Source organism: Nicotiana attenuata, chromosome 11 (genome assembly GCF_001879085.1).
Source record: "Nicotiana attenuata strain UT chromosome 11, NIATTr2, whole genome shotgun sequence".
NCBI classification, from domain to species: Eukaryota; Viridiplantae; Streptophyta; class Magnoliopsida; order Solanales; family Solanaceae; genus Nicotiana; species Nicotiana attenuata.
In genome coordinates, this window is record NC_031999.1 from 47,802,243 (window position 1) to 47,817,708 (window position 15,466).

Below are 15,466 nucleotides of genomic sequence, written 5' to 3' on the forward strand. Positions count from 1 at the left end.
TCCGCCATAGTAGGTTCATGTGTTACAGACAATAAGAAACCATGAAATCTTCTCTCCTGTCCAGTATCAACCAAATTGCATTTGTGTAGGTTAACATCGTGGTGATGGAACAATATATTTTGATTAGCACTAGCAAATGGAAATGCTATCCCAGGAAATTTCCCAATAGCATTCGACATGACATATCCTTGTCTAGCAAAAGGAATTTGATAACTAGTTATATCCGTTAGAGGAGAAATTTCTATTACCGCTGCATTGTCTCTTGCATTTTTCTCCTCTTTATTTTTAGATTCCAGTAGTTTAGTCACATTACAATTGCAACCAGTTAAACCTACTAAGGAAGGAACAGAGTTTGACGAAATACTGATCTGATTAACTAGAACCTCAGAAGTAACCTTGGTTTTCAAGGTCTCAGAGTGAGACTGGTGCGTGTTGCCATTTCCCTGAGAGCCTTCATCAAACACCTAGACCTCCTCTGATTTTGCATTGTTTAAAGCAGATTTCGTTGTATTAGTAAGGACTTCTATATCTGATCGCTCAGTAGCAAAGACCTTAGAACAACAACATCCATGTAGCATATTATCGAACACCTGGGCTTCAATTTCAGTAGAATATTCCTTGATTGTAGCCATGTGACCTTCCAGCGATTTGAGATGCTGTTTACGAAAACGAATTCGCGCCTTTGCGACAACGTGTTCCCAATCCTTCAATTGCTTGTTCCGGAGAAGCCATCGGAACCAATCCAATGCCTCACCTTCGAGATAAATAGGCGCGCGTAATAATTTGTTATTTTCTGATGTGCCGTAGAATTCAAAGTAGCGTTCAACCTGAAAAATCCATAATTCTGGATCCTCGCCGCTAAATCGTTGGAATTCCACCGGAGTAGGCTTACTCGTTGCAAGATTTTCAGCCAACTCATGTAACAATGAACGAATTTCAGCGATATCCTTGGACCACGAATCCTTCACGACCTTAATTGAATCATCGATAGTTCGAAATATTTGGTCCTTCATTGAAGACTTCTGGATGAAAGAACCAATGTAATAAACCAAATATCGACCAAACCAACTAGCTATATTGATTCACTAAATTGAATTACAATCAACTGGAATTTGCAAGGGAATAGTAAAAAGGATGGCTGCAGGATAACAGAAGGGATGAGAAGCTAGAAATACACCATGGAAGAAGGAGATGAGAAGCTTGGACAGAAATAGATGAGAAGTACAGAGCTTTTCACGTAACATTTGCCTAATCCTCCAAACCTAGACGATGATCCCTTTTACTCACTTCGTCACGTGCTTCCTTAACCTGGATCCCGGACAAATCTCTTGTTGGGCTTTCTGATTCTTGGGCCTCTTCGCAATTTAGCCCCTGGCCCAACAGCCTCTGTCCAAATAACTGGCCCATACATATCATTTGAGTTATCCTGGTTCACAACACTTATGAGGGTGTAGATTAAACTTACCACAAACTTAAGGGACCATTGTCTTTTTTTTTCTTCTGAAATTTCCACTACTTAAACCAAAGAGCACACGCTGAACAGCTTTTGCCGAGGTCTAAATAAAAACCTTTTTTAACGTTTACCCCCCAAATCTATGCAAAACCCTCTTCTTTGCCCGCTTCCCTGAATCCTGTATTACTCTTTTTAATTACAAAAATCAACTGAAGAAAATTCAAAAACTTCCAATACAACCGAAGATCGGGAAGTACATCCATCGATAAACCAACGTAGGAGTCAAGAGTCAAGACGCCTATGATTGGTAATTTGATCTGTCACAGATTTAACGTTTTTTTCTTTTATTGCCATTTATTTATGTCAATGTGCTTCGTTTACCTAAATTGTTGAGTATTCTGATGAAATGAGTCCCACAAGAACGAAATTGATAGAGAGGATTCAAATACTAGTATTCATACAGTTCAATCGGGACTGAAATCGCCTGCTAATTGTTCTTTTTTTGTTCACATTTGATCTTCTTAATCATCTTTTTTATTTTAATTTAAATTTTATGGAACTTCTGTAAGTGAATCTTATTGCATGTGTGAAATGTTAGGTTACATTTGCAAAAGTGTTTTTGGTCTAAAGATAATTATTCTGCAATTTTTTTCCTCAATGATGGTGGTATCTGGGCCAGATTGTGAGCACCTTGACTATTTCATTATGTACCAGCTATAGGCAGATTGGATGAAATAACCTAGTATTTTTTTGCCTCTGTTGGGATTTGAACTTGAGACTTGATGGTTCTCCTGCCACTTCATTGACGACTAGCCAGACCGCGATTCTGCAACTAAGTTCACAATGTTGTGCATCTTGAATTATGTACTTTACTACGTCTGATTCTAAGTTGCTCGGACACAGGTGCGGGTGTCCGACACGGGTGCGGATCTAGAGGTCGGATCCTTTGAGACGTAAATTCTAAGATTTGGGGATACGGATCCTAGTACGGATATGGGTGCAGTGATCCGGCTAAAAATAATTCGAAAAAATAAAAATACAAAAATATCTCTAAGTTATGAGAAATTTTGTAGTGTGGATTTCTTTTTTATTTTCAAGTTATAGATAAGTAAATGATTGATTTCCTAGATATGGTATGCTATTTGTTCAAATTTACCCTAGTTTTGGTTCTGATTTCGGGAATCAACCGTGGTCAAAGTACCCAAATTTGTTTGACCAAATCCGGTACGGATCCCATACCCACACCCATACTATTGTCGTGTCTACACGGGTGCGACACCTAAATTGCCGTGTCGGAGCAACTCAGCGCCTGAATCCCCGACGATTTGGGGTCAACTTTATGAATCATGTATATTTGTTTTGCTCTATGCGGACTCACTTCATTCCAACACTAAGGAATTTGTCTTCCAGAGCAAAATAGAGGTTCTCTAAATTCTAGGCAAAACTGAACCTAGTGTAAATCTAATGACATCATACTATGTTTTTATCCCAATTAGGATGTGCCGAATTATGCAATTTTATTCTGTTGAGTAATATTTGAGGAATATAGCTCATTTTAGTAGGTCTTTGATAAGTTCAAAGAGGAAACTGTTTTGGGGTGAATTCTTTTTATGAAATTTTAAATAGCTTCAACTTGCCATGGGTCGAGGTGAGCCCTTAAATTCTGCAATGCATTTGCTTTCTCGAAAATTTGAATTCATTATACCTTGTTATTTTCTATAGTTAAGTTACACAAAGGACGATAGGAGGAGGGAAAGCTGCTTCATTCGGGGAGGTGATTGACATGCTCATAGGTTAATGGAAAGTTATATTCAGAGCGTATAATGCATAAGTTATTATCATTTGTGGGAGTATGTTATATAAAGTGGGAATTACAAGATATTAGAAAATTGTTGGACTACAGCGTCGCAAAGTTGTAAGGAGTGTTAAATATCTCTAGAAGTCCTAATCTGAAGTTCTGAACAACATAATTTTTCAACTTACTCTGCACATTTGAATCATTATATCAATTTGATCTCAATCGCCTCTAATTCCCTTAGGAATATTGGATTTTCTGATCAGTATTCATACACTCTACGTTTTAGATGATTTTATCTTGTAGAGTGCCTTCAAAGTCATACATCTTTGCTAACTTTGAATGTTTTATTTGGATTAACGTAGTAGAAAGTCATTGGATTGAAGTTATAGTCTCTGAATGAGAGCAAAAGTCATTGGATTCCAAGAGATAAAGTAAAAGAATAAAATGCATCTTACAGAAGCTACTCGCTATGTTTTTACTCTTGCACAAAAAAAGCCTGAGACTTATTGGGACCTGAAAGTAGGAAAGTCCCATAAAAAGGCCTTGTTGGAATCAACTGTCCATGGACTTGTTGCACATGTGACCTACTGAAAGCTTGGAACTATGCTATTAGATGGGTCAAACAGAAAAAATGGTGGAAGATCATGCCAGCCTGCATCTGGTGGACCATTTGGAAGGAAAGAAACAACAGATGTTTTGAAGATAGGAGTAATTCTATACAAGTAGTTAAAATGAATTGTATTTTATTTTGACTTTCGCTGTAAAGAGTTTTGTGTAGGAGATAGAAAATCTATTCTACAATTTGTGGAAGCCTTGTGAAGTTCACAAGGGCTGTAGCTCGTAAATACTGTTGCCAGCATATTCTTGGTGCTGATGTATAAAATGTTACCATTAAAAAAAGAAATAGAAAGTATGAACTTATTTGTAACATTTCCTGCTTCAAATCTGCAAGTTTAGCTCTTACCTTATTGTGTTTGCTTGTAGTTGTATGCTTGTGGAGGAAAGATGGTGAAATTGACAATGGTTGCTCGTGTGACTGATGGTCTTCCTTTAGCTGAGGGGCTGGATGATGGTCGTGATGTTCCAGATGCAGATTTCTATAAGCAGCAAGCCAAGTCCTTGTTCAAGAACCTCTCTATGGGCCAGATTGACGCATCAAGGATGTCTGTGGAAACTGGGCCTTATATTTTCCAGTATCCTTTTAGTATTTTGTTTCATACATCATCTGTTTCGATGTTACCGGTGTGTTTACATCTCTCGTTGCCATGCTCATGGAAGTTTCTCACATAGTTACCTTTTATTTTATTTTATTGTGAGATGGTACAAGCTAAGAAACAGAGTGGTCTTTTCCAGATAACTTCACTAAATCTTATATTCAACATTATGATGTGTAACAACTTCCAGCTCAGAGAAAGACACAGAATTTTGTTTATGCACTTGTGAGTGGGACTGCATTATTTAATTTTTGTGTTTTATTTTTTGGGTGGAAGGGGGTTCCATTAGAGACTCCCTAATGAATATTCAAGAATTCAATGATTTGTCCCCTCCCTTTTTGTTTTTGAACAGTTATTGGGGAAACAACAATTTGGTATACGCTTGAGTATATGCTTAGCATCTGTAGTTATTTTTGCAAAAGTTAGGGACAACTGGGAATTTTCATGATATAAACAGAAGTAGTATAACTACCGAGGGCTTCTCTGGCTTCTTCTTGGGTGGACTGGACCGAAATTTAAGAGGAAACAAAAGACAGGCCCTCATCTGTACAAAGTCAATTTTCTCCTTCAAATCTCTGGCTTCTTCTTGGGTGGACTGGACCGAAATTTAAGAAGAAACAAAAGACAGGTCCTCATCTGTACAAAGTCAATTTTCTCATTCAAAGACTGCCGTTATTCTTTCCCTTCAAAGTACCCAAATAATAGCCAAAGGGATGAAGGGGGCTCCAGCTTAATGCTTTAGATGAGCTAAGGGGATCTTTCTTGTTTTCCTATTGGAGGACTCCTTGCCCTTAGCCCCTTACCATATATCCTCTCCTTTTCTCTTTCAATACAATTCTTTTTTCAATCTAAAGTAAACAAGTAATAATCTGAATGACATCTAACCTTGGATTTGCAGAAACTGGTAAATACATTTAGAAAAGGAGAAGCTGAACAATAGGCATGATGCATTTTGTACATATCATATAACTGTGAGTCTGTTTTCTGCTTTTGGTCATGGTATGCACTTTATCTATTTAAGCATTATGTTATCCATTTTCCAGATTAAAATAGCAGGTTTAAGCTTATAGATGGAAGTATGATTTATTGAACAAAATCTCAGGATTTTCTTTCCAAGTTACACATATGATTGCGCTAGGCTTTACAAAATAAACATACTTAACTGCTGCTTGTTTTATACTAAAGCTTTCTTTCCACCAACTAAAAGTAAGGTGTTCTCTGGGGATTCAGTGATCTCTTAACTCATGAGCTCAGTTATATCATTGAAGGCCGTGTTTGTTATTTGACAATGTGTGATCGCTCTTATCCCAAGAAACTTACCTTTCAATACCTGGAAGATCTTAAGAATGAGTTTGAGCGTGTCAATGGGAGTCAAATTGAAACTGCTGCTAGGCCCTATGCTTTTATTAAATTTGGTATGGTCTTACCTTTACTTTATTCTTTTCTAATTTCGAATTGGTCTTCTTTTGAATACTAATTTTTCTTCTTCTTGCAATTTGTAATTTTTCTCGGTTCAAAAGATACATTTATACAGAGGACAAAGAAACTGTACCAGGACACCAGAACTCAGCGCAATATTACAAAGTTGAATGATGAACTTTACGAAGTTCATCAGATAATGACTCGAAATGTACAAGATGTTTTAGGTGTTGGTGAAAAGTTGGATCGTAAGTCTCTCATCCCAATATTTGCCTGATCTCATTACCATCCCATAATTTTGGAAAGGTTTGTTGTGCTAACCTTAGCACTTCCTCATTCATCTTCTAAACATCTGCGAAGTTACTGATGCTTAGTGTTCTGCTATAATTCAGCCCTGAAAGGCTACCAAATACTGTCTGACAATTTCTTTATTCACTAGTATTTTATGCTATTACTTTGCTTTTTAATATTTTAGCTTATTTGTCATCCTGAAATATTAATTAGAGGTAATGCCTATTTGTTATGACTTGTGAAGTATTCGTTCCTCCTTTTTTCTCTCCGTTGTTTACACCTGGAAAGCAAAATTCTATACTCGTCATTTCCGTGATCATAAGGCTACCAAATTAAAGCCTCCATGTATTTCTTGTATTACCTCTGCCTTTTCCTCCAATTGGCGTATATTTGTCAGATGAGCTGTTATCCTTGAAGTCTTTATATTCTCAAAAGTATTCACAAAGTCTATGCTGTTTGTGGTGCAAAAGGGTGGGCCAAAATCAACCTTTGTCAAATTAAAGTTAAGAGTTGCGTCAATTTTGACATTTTATTGCATCACAGTAATCGAAAGCGCAACTAAGAACAGAATGCGATGGAAGCAAATGGTTCATATAACTGATTCCAACTCATTTGGATTAAGGCTTATTAGTTATATCACATTAGTTCATGTGTTTGTGAGGAGTCCTGTTATTATAGTTGGAGACATGTACATCCTTTTAGGAATAAGTGAGATATAGAGAACTTCTAGTTTTGGAGAACTCTTAATTTGTCTTAAAAGACATTATTTAATTTTTCTATAACCGAGAAATCCCGAGGGCCAGTTGGAATGAAATAAATCTGAATAAAGCGGAATGGTGCAGAGAATTATCTGTTCTTAGCTTCTTATCAGTTTAATATCTGATATGTGGGTCATCGGCTCACACGATATTAACTCAATTTTTTAAGGGGGAAGGTCCACTAGGGTAGCTTGCTATCCGGTCCTTCGCGCGTCGCCTAGGCGTTGCACTACAGTCTAGGCCTTGCGCACCGCACCTAAAAAAAAAGAGATTTATTTAGTTTAACCCAACTAATATGAGAATCAGGAATAGTTGATTGATTGATATAAATCCAAACACATGTTTCTCTGTCAGTCATAAGACTCAAAGCTTTAATATCGATCAGCAAATACTCTTGCTATCATGTATCATTTGTCATGTAGTTGGTTCTCTCTTTTTTCATCCTTCTTATTTTCATGGGATTATATCCTATAGTTTATGTTTGATATTAGAGATTTGATTGTTCAAATATGAATTTCTGCAGAAGTCAGTCAGATGTCCAGTCGCTTGACATCAGAATCCCGCATATATGCTGATAAAGCAAGAGATTTAAATCGCCAGGTTAGTGCCATGGAAATTTAAGATAATGTGCTCATATTCTTGGCAGGAAGTGTACTTTCCACTTTTCATTAGTCAGAATGCAAAGTGGTGATGTAGAAGGATTTCAAGTAACATGAAACTTGGGATTTGTTCTTTACGTTCTAATGCACACACAGATTCATATCATGTAGGATGTCACTGTAGAAGATTATGGGGCTCGATCTCCAGTTGATTGTGGATGGATATTTTCTATCGTTGAACGGACCATTTGGAGGCCTGTGGTTAAGAAATAGGATGGAGAAATGTTAAACCATGATGTATCACCATTGAGGACTTCTGTTTCTTGCCATTACTCCTCGAAACTTGCACTTGCTTCAATCTCATTTGTGCTTAGACTAGGACAAACCAACAGAAAATGGGAATGAAATTTTGCCCCCGTCTGGTTCTAGTTTTAGGTGTCTTGTTAGATCCTTGCACTAGCATAAACATGTAGGCATGTATCAGATTTGCTTCCTATCTTATCATGGAATACGTTGTTTAGTTTTTATATCTGCGATTACTTTAATATACTGACTCATATCTTCATAACTTAGGCTCTGATTCGGAAATGGGCTCCTGTCGCTATTGTCATTGGAGTTGTCATTCTCCTCTTCTGGGCGAAAAATAAGATTTGGTGATTCTGCCATCCCACATGCAGTTTAGAGAAGTGTTATTACTCTTGATTACTTCCTGATTTTCCAGCATCAAACTGTGTGGCAACAGATAGACCACTTAACATTTCAAAAGGTGGCTGCCGTGTTGTCTGCGCAATGAAGAGATTGGTTTTTTGCGGATGTGACACCCAAGTCCCAAGCTATGAGTTTGATAATGTAAAACAGAGATAGACCTTGATGAACAATTTTGGTATACTTTGAAAAATGATACTAATCTCAGGTCTTCTCAGCATATTTTGCATATTATTACATAACTTTAAAACTTGAAGTTGCAACATTTTCTTGTATCTGAGGGGATTGGTTGCAACATTGTTATATAGAAATACAGTATAAAAATTGCAGCGTCTGTATTTCGTTTTCCCCCCTTCCCCACTTATACATGCAACTGAAGTTGTGTTTATATCGACGGACGGATCGATCGGTAATTAATTAGTACGTCAAAGCAAGGAACCCTCAAATATTGTGCAACATTTCCCAGAAAATCTCGTGTGTTGTGCAACGGAAAATGCCTTCTAACTTGTATATCTTGTTAGCTACTTATTTTGATCGTTGGCGTTGCATTGGACTTTCTGACTGAGAGAGTTATACTCCAAATAGTTCAAATTTGGAATGGTATTTTGCTTAAAGGTTCCTGGCTCCCCTTTTCCATGTATTTGTTGTTACTAATAGACAAGATAGGAGTTCATGCCAAATCCGTCACAACAGCGCCGATTTAACTGAAATTAAGTTCGCCATTTCTCGGATATGAAGGTTTCGCCTGCTTTGTCAAATTAGCCAATTCTCCTATTTCCTCAAGGTGGTATTATCTAGTCCATCTGATATCATTCTCCTCTTCTGAATATTTCACATCTTGTTTGCCACTCATACAATACAATTAGTCGATTTTTGCCTCCATAAGGGAAAATCTATGACTTTATACAGTAGTTAATAAAGCTGCTAGCCCGAATTTTCCGCAAAATCTTACTAGCTTTACGCAAGATCAACCAAAGAGAGCATTCTTGCCATTCATTCGGACAAAACACCATTAGGCGGGTTAAAGTAACCAAAAGTCAAATGATATTGTAAACCACTCTCAAAATAAGAGTCTGAAAAATATATATTTTTTTGTGTGTGTGTATATATATATATATATATTTGAATATTTTATACAAAAAATATATAAATTTTATATGCTTTTACGGCTACCAGATATAAATAATTTTAGCCGTGAACTAAAGTGACCTTTGCCCTAATGAAAAAGCTCCTCATGGGTGTGGAACATCCTCAAAGGAATTTACTTGTGCCTTTGAGTTTAACTTTACTAGCTTCTTGAAAAGGAAAAAGAACAAAGGACTTGGACATTTGCCCTTGTAGTGAGAAATATTGACCAAAATAGATGTAATATTTTGGGAGGCCAAAAGTTCTGGCTTAGCCAAATTTTAATGAGGAAGAACTGTAATGTGACCCTCGCATGTTCAAGTTCCATAGCGCGATAAATTTCTTTGGAGCAGAGGACCTGTATTTAGAGTAGTTATTGAAACAAGCAGCGCCGGCTTAAGGGTGAAGCGGATGAAGCCAAGCCACCGCTTGAGGCCTCAAAATATAGAAGGCCCCAATATATTATTATTATTATTATAATAATAATAATTATTATTATTATTATTATTATTATAAATTACCATTTAAGGTCACAAAATATATATTTTTTACTTTTTCAAATATGGTTGAAACTATTCTACTGAGTGAGTAGATTATAGAAAATTTATTTCTATTTCATTATTTAGAACGAAATTTATTCCCTTCATTTCATTTTCTTATTATCTTGTCGTTGTTACTGCTTATTGCTACTGATTTCTTTTCATCTTTTCTTGAGCTAGGAATCTATTAACTCTGCCTTCTAGGTAGGGGAAAGGTCTGCATACACTCTACCCTCCCTAGACTCACTTGTAAAATTATACTGAATTTGGTATTATTGTTGTTGTTTGTTATTTAGTATATTTTTTCGCTTCCTTCTTCAACTCTAATTTTTTCTTCTCTAGGCACAACAATTTCATTTTTTTGTTTCTGACCATTTTCCTTTATAATTTTAGCTCTTCTGAATTAGTTATTATTATTTTATCTTGTTTGATTGGTCTATCGATCATAAAGTAAGTTTTTTGTGGCTCATTAGTTATTGGGTATAGGATTTTATGAAATAAGCTTATGGGCCTTTTATTATGGTTTGGCTTTAGGCTACCTAATTCATTGAGCCGCCCCCGGAAACAAGCACATTATTTCAATAAGGAATTTTTACCTCCTATAGCATAGGTTAACACCTTATTTATTTTAAATAAATACCAATTAAAATAAATTATATTTTGTAGATACCTTTTATGGTTTATAGCAAAATTTCTAATTTTGGTTATCTCCTACACTTAAGTCACTAAACATGTTATTTTTTATTTTTCTCTCTCATAATTACCGTATTTCATAAAAACTTCTCAATACACGTTCTTTCTCTCTCTATTTTGATACACTCTATTCTCTTTCTCATTCCCTGTAAACACGCTCAAAAGCAGAGAAACCTCTCGCCCACACCGCTTCCTTCTTCCCCAATCTCGGTATAAACCCTGATTTCCTCTCGTTTTTTGTCATTTGTTTCTATAATTAGTGTAGTAAGTATTTAAATTTTTTGATTTTCGCTATTTTTGCTTATTCTCAACATCTCTACTCACCAAGTTTTCTCTAATCAACAGTATCCAAGCGTATTCTCACAATGTCTGATTCAACACCCCGCAAGTTGATTACCAGAGGTATACCCACTAAAATTCTCACTTTCGATGGGCCTTCTTTCTCCTTGCAAATCACTCAAGGGGAATTGGATGCAGGTTTAGCCAAAAATATGGCATTGGAGAAGAGAACAAAATCTTGCCATGACAATTTCAAAGAAACCCAAGTTGAGAAATCATTGAAAGAAACAAGACTTCCCATTGCGGAAAAAAGGAAAAAACATATTTCTGAAGCTTTATCTGTCAAGGGGAAGGAGGTTGAAGCAAGTAAAAGCTCGGATACACTGGAAGAAAAGGTAATTTCTGATGTATTCATCTGTATTGTTGATGTATTCATCTGTATTTATATGTATAAACATGTTGACTTCTCTGTTTTTTATGTATATACATGTAGATGTATTTAGATTTATTCAAAAAGTATATTCAATGTATTTTGTACTTACAGAAATCAATGATACAAATATGTATATGCATTCTGATGTATACAAATTGACTTTTATTGAATTGTATGTTGCATAATGCATTTAGATTTATTTAGATGTATTCAAATAGTTCTTTCACTATTTTTTACATACTAGACTGACCTTTTCATATAGCATTTAGTTGTATTTATAAGGATTTTTAAAGTTCCTATCACTGTTTTATTCTAATTGCAATGTCTTATTTGTTGTATGTGTATGTATTATATATGTACATATATTTCGATCACTGACTTCTTACTCCAGTTTATTTTTGCAGTTTGTATTTAGTTGTATTTATATGCATTCATATCAGTTGTATTATAAAATATGTGTTGTATTCAGTTATTTATATGTATTTATTCTTGTTAAATGCAGGAAATTAAGCTGTTTGTGAAAAAACAGCCTATATTTGCACCCTATATCAGTGTATATACTAACACAGACATAGTCTCCGACCTCAAAGAAAATCTTACTCCAGAGCAGTACAAACAACTAGTAATATTTGTTTTGGAAGTTTCCTTCAAATGAAGCGTTGTGAAGTCCAACATCAAGTGTTCAAATGCTTCATGGTTCTGCAGTTAGAAGGAAGTCCTGACGATGTATTTTTAATATACATCAATGGTACTACATTATCTTTCTCAATAAGGGAGTTTGCGCTTGTGACTGGCCTCAAATGTGTTGGTAACCCTGCTGACAGCTCAATGAAAAGGTTCCTAACCGGATTGTTGAGACATACTTTGACGGTGCCAATCTTGTCAAAAAGAAAGATCTGTTGAAATGCTTTGTTGACAAGAATTGGGGTCAGAACAACGATGGGGATGCCTTAAAGATAGCTGTGTTGTATTTAATACAAACTTTCATCTTTTCATCCGAGAAGAACAGCACAACCATCCCAAAGCTACATTTTGACTTGGTCGAGAGTGGGAGCTATTCTGATTATCCATGGGGTATAAAAGCATTTGAGAGCCTTATAAAATCTATTAGCAAGAGGATGGATGCTCAGAAGAAGTACTACAGGATAGCTGGGATGCCTCTAGCCATGCAAGTTTGGTTTTATGAGTGCTGTTCAAATGTTGATCCCAAAATTGCACTGCGAGTTGATAACGTGGTACCCAGAATACTCAATTGGAGATCCATCGGTAATCAGCCAAACTTTGCTTATCTGATGAACGACATGTTCAATAACAATGGAAACATGGTAATTTACTATTTGTTAGGTGGCTTATAATTTACTAATCATTACTGCTGCATACAACCTTTTTTTTTCTTTTATGTATACAGTTGCGTAATGTGATGTTGTTAGGTGGCTAGTTTATAATTTACAGTTGCATTTGTAAAGTTGCATACAGTTGCATTTATATACAGTTGCAAATGGCTAGTTCATAGTTTACAGTTGCATTTGTATACAATTGCAAAAAAGGCTAGTTTATAATTTACAGTTGCATTTGTAAAGTGATACATGGCTGCATACAACCTTTTTTTCATTATGTAATGTTGTTAGGTGGCTAGTTTATAATTTACTAATCATTACTGCTGCACACAGTTGCATACAGCCTTCATTTGAATACAAATTACATTTTGATTTCAGATTTTCATACAACCATGGTAGTAAGACTTTGATTGTATTTCGTTTTTCAAATTGTTTACAAGGACATCCAGCCAAGCGATATAGAGCTTGCCGTTATTCAGATTCCGACAGTAGGCGTTGTTGTTGAGAACAGTCCTACTCCTACTCATTCAGACAAGTCGGCAGAGGATTCGGATGACTTTTCTCCTACACCTGATCTTCAGTCTAAGAAGAAACATGCTACAAGTGTTGGTCCATCTTCATCACCGCCCCATAAAAAGCGCAAAGAACAGATTATTCATCCCTCAAATACAGAGACTCAATCCAAGATTCCTCATGTTGGTGTATCTGAAATTGCACAAAATGTTTTGCATCACAATTAGCCGGCAAATTCCAAAAATGATGAAGTATCTTCTTTGATGAACGATCTAAATTCATTCAAAGAATACCTGAGTTTTTTATGCACATATTAAACATTACAGTTTAGTGCTTAACATTCATATATTTTTGGCACACTTATCTAATTATTTCTGTCTTGCTAAGGTTGTGGGTGAGTTCAAGTCTCTGAGATCATTGATCAATGATAACTTTAAGATGCTTTCTGAGCATCTTCAAGACAATCAGCAAAAGGAAAGCGTACACCAGAGAAAGGAAATCACAGGGAGACGTGATGATGGTATTGAAATGTCATATGATGCCAACTTGCAAGATAGTCCAAAAGGTCACAGACTGATACAGCTGTCGGCATAATGTTGAGGTTTAATATTTTTTAACCTCTTTAGTATATGTTTATATCTCGTGTTTGCTCTTATTCGAATTAATCATATATAAAATAATTTGTAACATTGTGAAATACAAGTATATACATAATACTTCAGTATTTTTAATAATCTTAATCCTATATGCATTTGTATTTTTCTGACTTTATTTCTACATAATTATTGTGACATTCGCATGTTGTATCTAGATGTATTATATATATTAAGACATGATACTTGTATATATTTAAGCTTCCTCTATATAGTAATGTTATTACACAGCAGTTAGATGCATTTAAATACTGCCTCAAATATGTAACGTATTTATATGTATTTAGATGTATTCTTAACATGTAGTCAGATGTATTTAAATTTTCCATTCAAATACAGCCTCAACAATATACAAATTCAAGATCAAATATGTATTGTATTTATATGTATTTAAATGTATTCATACAATCAGTTACTTTATGTATATAGGTCATTTATAATACACTAACATTGATGTATACGTCTAATAGAATACAGTTGTTAATGCCCTTTGTGTGGAGTCAAGAGTGGAGGTGAATACTACATCGGAGGTGCCGTGCAACATACCACCTATAGGCCAAGAGGGTGTATCTACAGATTTCTATGTATCGCAATTTGAGCTGGACGACAAGTTTCTTCCAAGTCAAATTCCAGAAACTAGAATTGTTATACATCATAGTGCAAAAAATGTTGAATCAACCCCATTACCATCTCATAGGAATCGGCGACCAAGTAAATGGTATTCTTCGCCTTACGAGCCTAACTTCGACTCCGCAGGTTAGTGTTTTAAAAACTTATGATCTATTTCCCCATGGTATCTATAATTAAAAGTCTCTATTCATGAATTCAATGAACAACAGGTACCTCAGTAAAGTTGACCCCCATATTTGAAAAAAAAAATACCCCTTTGAGGATGATTCAATAACGGGGCCACATCCTACATTAATCATTTAGGAATACGAGAAATGGGTTCGTGATGATCTTCTTGCTAGACATGAACAGAAGTGAATTTTTTCTCCAGTATGTCTATTATGTATTTATATTTTTAAAAATGAATATAATATTTTTTTATATCATCCTTGTAGATGTAACTTGGAAGACCATTACAAGAAGAACAAGTCAATACTTCATATACCATTGAATTTTGGAGTTGATCAAGTCAATTCAAAAAATTGGTTTTACCTTCTATCATTTGACGGTAAACTATGGGATGACAATGTAAGTTTTACCCCTTCCAAATCCATCGTAACTCATTTTTTAGGATTGATTTGCCTAATTGTATAATTCACAAATTGAGCTCTTATACGAATTTGTCTTACATGATTTTTATGTATTCAATTGTACTCAGATGTATCTTTTACATCTGATGTATTTAATGGACTCATTAGTTTTGAATAACAAATGTATTTAACTGTATTCAGATGTATTTAACATTACTCAGTAGTTTTAAATAACAAATGTATTTAACTGAATCTGTCTCAGTTTCAGAAACAGATTGAAATATTTGTATAGTATGCATTTTGTATTAAAATAATTCAAAATTAGTTTCTGATTTGTATTAAATATGAAAGTCCCTTGATTACTTTCTGAATATTTGAAGTATTATAATTATATATATATATATATATATATATATATATATATATATATATATATATATATATATATATATATATAT

General features: G+C 35.0%; 1 protein-coding gene across 1 annotated transcript; it reads left to right on the forward strand.

Moving 5' to 3' along the window:
• Positions 1,531–8,571, forward strand: LOC109234464 (25.3 kDa vesicle transport protein-like). Its single transcript, XM_019400475.1, has 6 exons — positions 1,531–1,760; positions 4,236–4,444; positions 5,720–5,880; positions 5,986–6,132; positions 7,457–7,533; positions 8,106–8,571. The coding sequence occupies exons 2-6, from the start codon at positions 4,257–4,259 to the stop codon at positions 8,187–8,189; spliced, it is 657 nt and encodes a 218-aa protein (XP_019256020.1). The 5' UTR covers positions 1,531–1,760; positions 4,236–4,256; the 3' UTR covers positions 8,190–8,571.

Bases quoted from the DNA above. Each gene is read 5' to 3' on its own strand.
- LOC109234464 (XM_019400475.1), top strand. From the start codon at position 4,257: ATGGTGAAATTGACAATGGTTGCTCGTGTGACTGATGGTCTTCCTTTA. The intron at 6,133-7,456 runs GTAAGTCTCTCA...GAATTTCTGCAG, and splicing joins TGTTGGTGAAAAGTTGGATC to AAGTCAGTCAGATGTCCAGT. The intron at 7,534-8,105 runs GTTAGTGCCATG...TTCATAACTTAG, and splicing joins CAAGAGATTTAAATCGCCAG to GCTCTGATTCGGAAATGGGC.